General features: G+C 43.3%; 1 protein-coding gene across 4 annotated transcripts; it reads right to left on the bottom strand.

Moving 5' to 3' along the window:
- Positions 1 to 557: 557 nt before the first annotated feature.
- Positions 558 to 3,052, bottom strand: LOC110486626 (GTPase IMAP family member 4). Of its 4 annotated transcripts, none has more exons than XM_021558374.3 (3): positions 2,768 to 3,052; positions 1,828 to 2,628; positions 558 to 1,632 (listed from the first exon to the last, which is right to left on the bottom strand). In XM_021558374.3, exons 1-3 carry the CDS (start codon positions 2,829 to 2,831, stop codon positions 1,532 to 1,534), a joined length of 966 nt encoding a protein of 321 aa, XP_021414049.2. In that variant the 5' UTR covers positions 2,832 to 3,052; the 3' UTR covers positions 558 to 1,531. The 4 variants fall into 4 exon arrangements, with proteins under 4 accessions (XP_021414049.2, XP_090052991.1, XP_021414047.2 ...); XM_090196865.1 differs by having other exon boundaries at positions 558 to 1,629; XM_021558372.3 differs by having other exon boundaries at positions 1,828 to 2,649; positions 2,768 to 3,026.
- Between the last annotated feature and the right edge of the window lie 5,002 nt (positions 3,053 to 8,054).

Genomic DNA, 8,054 nt, shown 5'->3' with positions numbered 1-8,054 from the left:
CAGGAAACAGCAGAGGGAGCACCCCCTATCCACATTGACGGTACAGAGGTGGAGAAGGTGGAATGTTCCTCGGTGTACATATCACTGACAAACTGCAATGGTCCACCAACACAGACAGTGTGGTGAAGAAGGCTCAACAGCACCTCTTCAACCTCAGGAGGCTGAAGAAATTTGGCTTGTCACCTAAAACTCTCACAAACTTTTACAGATGCACAATTGAGAGCATCCTGTCGGGCTGCATCACCGCCTGGTATGGTGCGGTCTGCACAACGCATCACCGGGAGCAAACTACCTGCCCTCCAGGACACCTACACCACCAGATGTCACAGGAAGGCCATAAAGATCATCAAGGACAACAGCCACCCGAGCCACTGCCTGTTCACCCCACTATCACCCGGAAGGCGAGGTCAGTACAGGTGCATCAAAGCTGGGACAGAAAAACAGCTTCTATCTCAAGGCCATCAGACTGTTAAACAGCCATCACTAGCACAGAGAGGCTTCTGCCTACATACATACTTGAAATCATTGGCCATTTTAACAAATGAAACACTAGTCACTTTTAATAATGTCACTTTAATAATGTTTACATATCTTGCATTACTCATCTCATATGTATATACTGTATTCTATACTATCTACTGTATCTTAATCTATGCAGCTCTGACATTGCTCATCCATATATTTATATATTCTTAATTCTATTCCTTGTTACTTGGATGTATGTGTATTAGGTATTTGTTGTGAAATTTTTATATTGATATTACATGTTAGATATTGCTGCACTGTCAGAACTAGAAGCACAAGCATTATGCTACACCCGCAATAACATCTGCCAAACACGTGTATGTGACCAATAAAATTTGATTTGATTTGAACATGCAGATTGATGGGAAATCCTTCACACAGTGTTGTATGCATGAAGATGAGTTATATCAAATAGTTAACGAACATGCGATGACACATTTCAGTCCAGTTCAGAGATACCTTAAGACTCTCAAAACTGATGATATTTGTCCATGGACAATTACACTGAGTATACCAAACATTAGGGACCCCCCCCCCCCCCCCCTTCCTTGGTTGGTGGACCATTCTTGATACACACAGGAAACTGCTGAGCACAAAAAACACAGAAGAATTTCAGTTCTTGTCATGAACCAGTGGGCCTGGCACCTACTCCCATAACTTGTTCAAAGGCACTTCAATATTTTGTCTTGCCCATTCATCATCTGAATGACACACATACACAGTCCAAGGCTTAAAATCATTATTTAACCTCCTCCCCTTCATATACACTGACTGAAGTTGATTTATCAAGTGACATCAATAAGGGAATATAGCTTTCACCTGGATTCCCCTGGTCAGTCTGTCATGGAAAGATAGTCATTATTTTGTATACTCAGTGTATATTGGCAGTCCATATCCAAAATCAATAGTGGAAGATATGAATGTCTTTTGGACTGTAGTCAGTATAATGTTATAGACCATCAGGAAGTCAGCAAGTTCTTCGTCTTTCTGTGTCTTCTCCCCTATTTTATTGTGTCTTACATCGCTGATCTCTAATGGCCCTGAGGTCAGACCAGGTAAGGTGTGGTGGGGCTGATGTAGGATCGGCTGAGCTGCTTTCCACACCTGCTGTTGAACCACAAGATGTGTAAGTACAATGTATTTTTACATTCCATTCTTTATAATGTTCACACATTGAGGAAATACTGGCAGACATACAGTATATATTGTTTGTGTCATTTGACAACTGATGGGCATATTTAGGCATCACATAAAACAACTTATTCAGTGAGTACTGTAGGTATAGTATAGTGTTTTACTCACTGTTTAATTTTTCATCTGTGTATCTCCTCCTCCCTCTCTGCTGTCTCGTGGACTCCTCTGTGGCCTTCCCTCCCTCCCCTTGCACCTCCTCTTTCTCCTCCTCCATCTCCAACTCTCTCAAAGCCTCCTTGGCCCTCCTCAGATCCTCCTCTCTCTCCCTGTCCTCCTCCTGGTGCCTCCTCTCCTCCTCCTCCTCCTTCTCCCTGGCCTCCTCCAGTACCTCCTCGCTGGAGAGCAACTCCCCTCTGTTCTTGGCCACCATGTTGTCCAGCTTCTCCAGTAGCTCCGCCACGGCATCGTGGCCCTTCCTGGACCTGCCATACAGGGCATGATAGCGGCCCCCACATCGCTCCACCAGGCCCTGAAGCTCCTCGCTCTCCTCCACCTCCTCCTCTAAGGTGGCATCCTTCAGCCGCCCACCCTTCACCGTGAACAGCACCACGGTATGCCCCCAAGCCCGCTCCCCCAACAGCTCCACATGCTCCTCGGCTGCCTGCCGCTCCCGTTTGGTAAAGGAGAAGGAGAGGGGCACCACCAGGAGCACGGCGTGGGGGCCAGGCTGGCACAGCGACACGCCACGGACGATCTCCCTCCGGACCCCCAGAGAGGAGCCCCTGGAGGGGAACCACTCCCAACCAGGCGTGTCGACCACCGTCACCTGCCTCTCAGCCACCTCTCTTTGCCGCTTTACCGCCTCCCTTGTTCTCACCCCCACCGTGTCAAACATCTCACTGCCCAGGATGGCGTTGCCCACAGCACTCTTCCCTGCCTCTCGCTCTCCGATCAGGATTATTCGCAACCCTGAGACCACAGAAAGAGGGACTGCTTGGCCGTTAACAAGTATCACATCAAGCTAAATTAATGTACAGAATAACACAAATGAATTGCATTGAATTTTCACTTCCTGTTTCCCATACGCCAGGATAGATCAAAAACTGACCTGGTTGAGAATCTGGCGACTTTCCAGTTTCTTTCATTTCCACCATGACCTCCTCTGAATCCATGTTGAAACCACTGTTATCACTGTTGTATAATAACACAACCAGTGCCTTCTAAAATGCTACTTCCTACTTGTCCCCTTTCATCAGATCTTAAAGTATACAGTAGCTATTTTGTTAAAGGAAGAATATCTTCCCCACTCCTCTCCCCTCCCGGGACACTTTGTTGTCTGAATGGCTTACGGTCTATAGTCACCCTCTGCTAATCATTCTTTACAACCCCTTTTACTGTCCCAGGGATCCAAAGTTCACAGTGGGACTGCCTGCATGTTCGCACAGCTAGATAACACTACCTTGGCAGGAATCAACAGCCTGGCTTTGACCCTGCCCCAAGCGATACTGTATGGGACCACAGCTTCTTTATTGTGCCTGAGGAAGACTTGAAACTTTTGGAGACTTTTGGAGATAAGGGAAGTGGTTCTAATGAGTTAGGAGTTGTTTCTGGACAGGGCCCTGGAGATATTGAACAGACTCACTTATCAGTAGTACCACACATATTACTGGCAAATCTGATTAAATGTGAGATTTGAATGAAAGTCATATTTAGTTGGCATTATCTGTTTGATTGTTGAAGATCCTTCACCAACAGCAACACACAGTGCCTTCAGATAGTATTCTCACCCCTTATCTTTTTCCACATTTTGTTGTGTTACAGCCTGTATTTAAAATAGATTAAATTTAGATGTCTTGAGTCAATAAGTATTCAACCCCTTTGTTATGGCAAGCCAAAATAAGTTCAGGAGTAAAAAATTGCTAAACAAGTAATACGTTGCATGGATTCACTCTGTGTGCAATAAAAGTGTTTAACATGATTTTTGAATTACTTCTTAATCTTTGTACCCCACACATACAATTTATCTGTAAGGTCCCTCAGTCAAGCAGTGAATTTCATACACAGATTCAAACACACATACCAGGGAGGTTTACCAATGTCTCACAAAGAAGGATACCTATTGGTAAATGGGTAAAGAAAAAGCAGACATTGAATATCCCTTTGAGCATGGTGAAGTTATTAATTACACTTTGGATAGTGTATCAATACACCCAGTCACGTCCTAACTCAGTTGCCGGAGAGGAAGGAAACTGCTCAGGAATTTCACCATGAGGCCAATGGTGACTTTAATACAGTTAGAGTTTAATGGCTGTGATAGGAGAAAACTGAGGATGGATCAACAACATTGTAGTTACTCCACAATACTAACCTAATTGACAGAGTGAAAAGAAGGAAGTCTGTACAGAATACATGCATCCTGTTTGCAACAAGGCACTAAAGTAACACTGCAAAAAAATATGTGGCAAAGCAATTCACATTTTGTCGTGAATACAAAGTGTTATGTTTGGGGAAAATCCAATACAACACATTACTGTTTTACTCCTGAACTACCACTCTCCATATTTTCAAGCATAGTGATGGCTGCATCATGTTATGGGTATGCTTGTAATCGTTAAGGACTGGGGAGTTTCTCAGGATAAAAAAGAAACGGAATGGAGCTAAGTACAGGCAAAATCCTAGAGGAAAACCAGGTTCAATCTGCTTTCCACCAGACACTGGGAGATGAATTCACTTTTCAGCAGGACAAAGACCTAAAACACAGTTACAGTTTGACTTAAATCTACTTGAAAATCTATGGCAAAACCTGAAAAGGGTTGCTTAGCAATGATCAACAACCAATTTGACAGAGCTGAATAATTTGGAAAAGAATAATGGGCAAATGTTGCACAATCCAGGTGTGGAAAGCTCTTAGGGACTTACCCAGAAAGACACAGCTGTAATCGCTGCCAAAGGTGTGTCTACAAAGTATTGACTCAGGGGTGTGAGAACTAGATATTTCTGTATTACATTTTCAATACATTTGCAAAAGTGTCTTAAAACATGTTTTCACTTTGTAATTATGGGGTATTGTGTGTAGATGGGTGAGAAAAAATAAATGTAATACATTTTGAATTAAGGCTGTAAATGTATGTTTAATCTTTGGCAGATAAAATCATTTTTTAGAAAAATTATATAATTTTCACAGTTAAATGCATTCCGAAGGGTATATCATATGTGACCATAGTTTGCTTATTATAATAGACCACAGGTGATGAAAATGTAATGGGTTAATATTTTATATATACACCTTACGTTCAACCCATAATAAAACTATGAAATGACTATGTTAACAAACTTTATTAAATGTTTTTCTGACTATGCAAGAAACTACAGTTGCGTTACAATAACAGGCAATCAAGAAACGTCTGAGAATGGAATTCTAATTACAAGTGCAGTTAATTACTTTGCTAAATGGATTGACATATAAGGCATACGTTTAAGTTACAAAGCATTAACAAGCATTACACGTGTTTTTCTATGCATGATCAGACGGAGAGTGAGAAAGATAAAACCATAGCCTGAAAGGCCATGCCCCAAGAGTCCCTGGGGTGGAACCTTTATTTAACTAAGCAAGTCAGTTAAGAACAAATTCATATTTACAATGACGGCCTACCCCGGACAAAACCCTAACCCGGACGACGCTGGGCCAATTGTGCACCGCCCTATGAGAATCCCAACCAGAGTCGGTTGTGATAAAACCTGGAATCGGAAATAAAAGGAACAAGTAATTAAAGAGCGGCAGTAATAACAGTAGCAAGACTTTATTCCGGGGTACCGGTACAGAGTCAATGTGCGGGAGCACCGGTTAGTCGAGGAAATTGAGGTAATATGTACATTTAGGTAGAGTTATTAAAGTGACGAACCGGTCACAACAGAGAGTAGGAGCGGCGTAAAAGAGGGGTTGGGGGGGGGAAGAAAATAGTCTGGGTAGCCATTTGATTAGATGTTCAGGAGTCTTATGACTTGGGGGAAAAGGCTGTTTATAAGCAAGCCTCTTGGACCTAGACTTGGCGCTCCGGTACCGCTTGCTGTGCGGTAGCAGTGAGAACCGTCTATGACTAGGGTGGCTGGAGTCTTTGACAATTTTTAGGGCCTTCCTCTGACACTGCCTGGTATAGAGGTCCTGGATGGCAGGAAGCTTGGCCCCGGTGATGTACTGGGCTGTACGCACTACCCCCTGTAGTGCCTTGCAGTCGGAGGCCGAGCAGTTGCCATACCAGGCTGTGATGCAACCACTCAAGATGCTCTCGATGGTGCAGCTGTAGACCCTTTTGAGGATCTGAGGAGACCATACCAAATCTTTTCAGTCTCCTGAGGGGGAATAGGTTTTGTCGTGCCCTCTTCACAACTGTCTTGGTGTGCATGTACCATGTTAGTTTGTTGGTGATGTGGACACCAAGGAACTTGAAGCTCTCAACCTGCTCCACTATTGCCCCGTCGATGAAAATGGGGGCGTGCTTGGTCCTCCTTTTCCTGTAGTCCACAATCATCTCCTTTGTCTTGATCACGTTGAGGGAGATGTTGTTGTCTTGGCACCACACAGCATGGTCTCTGACCTCCCTACAGGCTGTCTCATCAATGTCTGTGATCAGGCCTACCACTGCTGTGTCATCGGCAAAAGTAATGATGGTGTTGGAGTCGTACCTGGCCGTGCAGTCATGAGTGAACAGGGAGTACAGGAGGGGACTGAGCATGCACCCCTGAGGGGCCCCAGTGTTGAGGATCAGCGTGGCGGATGTGTTGTTACCTATCCTTACCACCTGGGGGCGGCCCGTCAGGAAGTTCAGGATCCAGTTGCAGAGGGAGGTGTTCAGTCCCAGGGTCCTTAGCTTATTTATGAGCTTTGAGGTCACTAGGGTGTTGGACGCTGAGCTGTAGTCAATGAATAGCATTCTCACATAGGTGTTCCTTTAGTCCAAATAAAAAAAAAACATATATAACATATATATATATATATATATATATACAGTGCCTTGCGAAAGTATTCGGCCCCCTTGAACTTTGCGACCTTTTGCCACATTTCAGGCTTCAAACATAAAGATATAAAACTGTATTTTTTTGTGAAGAATCAACAACAAGTGGGACACAATCATGAAGTGGAACGACATTTATTGGATATTTCAAACTTTTTTAACAAATCAAAAACTGAAAAATTGGGCGTGCAAAATTATTCAGCCCCTTTACTTTCAGTGCAGCAAACTCTCTCCAGAAGTTCAGTGAGGATCTCTGAATGATCCAATTTTGACCTAAATGACTAATGATGATAAATACAATCCACCTGTGTGTAATCAAGTCTCCGTATAAATGCACCTGCACTGTGATAGTCTCAGAGGTCCGTTAAAGGCGCAGAGAGCATCATGAAGAACAAGGAACACACCAGGCAGGTCCGAGATACTGTTGTGAAGAAGTTTAAAGCCGGATTTGGATACAAAAAGATTTCCCAAGCTTTAAACATCTCAAGGAGCACTGTGCAAGCGATAATATTGAAATGGAAGGAGTATCAGAAGAAAAGCAGGCCCAAACCATGATGCTTGAAATGGATATATTGAAATGGAAGGAGTATCAGACCACTGCAAATCTACCAAGACCTGGCCGTCCCTCTAAACTTTCAGCTCATACAAGGAGAAGACTGATCAGAGATGCAGCCAAGAGGCCCATGATCACTCTGGATGAACTGCAGAGATCTACAGCTGAGGTGGGAGACTCTGTCCATAGGACAACAATCAGTCTCATATTGCACAAATCTGGCCTTTATGGAAGAGTGGCAAGAAAGCCATTTCTTAAAGATATCCATAAAAAGTGTTGTTTAAAGTTTGCCACAAGCCACCTGGGAGACACACCAAACATGTGGAAGAAGGTGCTCTGGTCAGATGAAACCAAAATTGAACTTTTTGGCAACAATGCAAAACGTTATGTTTGGCGTAAAAGCAACACAGCTCATCACCCTGAACACACCATACCCACTGTTAAAAAAAGTTTGAAATATCCTATAAATGTCGTTCCACTTCCTGATTGTGTCCCACTTGTTGTTGATTCTTCACAAAAAAATACAGTTTTATATCTTTATGTTTGAAACCTGAAATGTGGCAAAAGGTCGCAAAGTTCAAGGGGGCCGAATACTTTCGCAAGGCACTGTATGTCTGAAATGGTTACTACATGTGTCAGATACCCTCTGAAGTCGCTAGGATTTTACAGAACATTTAATTTAGTCTCGCCATCCTTCCAAATAAAACTAAAAAAATAGTTTACATGTAAGTAAATAATCCACAATATTGTTCCACGCTACAGATTTGTTTACTAATGGATTGCTAAAGGATGCTCTGTTTTGGGCGTTTCTTTCTCGCCATTCAAAGGAG

The sequence above is a fragment of the Oncorhynchus mykiss genome, chromosome 13 (genome assembly GCF_057628025.1).
Source record: "Oncorhynchus mykiss isolate SJ-2025 chromosome 13, ASM5762802v1, whole genome shotgun sequence".
Taxonomy (NCBI): domain Eukaryota; kingdom Metazoa; phylum Chordata; class Actinopteri; order Salmoniformes; family Salmonidae; genus Oncorhynchus; species Oncorhynchus mykiss.
The sequence above is the reverse complement of the archived record's forward strand: the minus strand, read 5'-3'. Positions and strand labels throughout refer to the sequence as shown.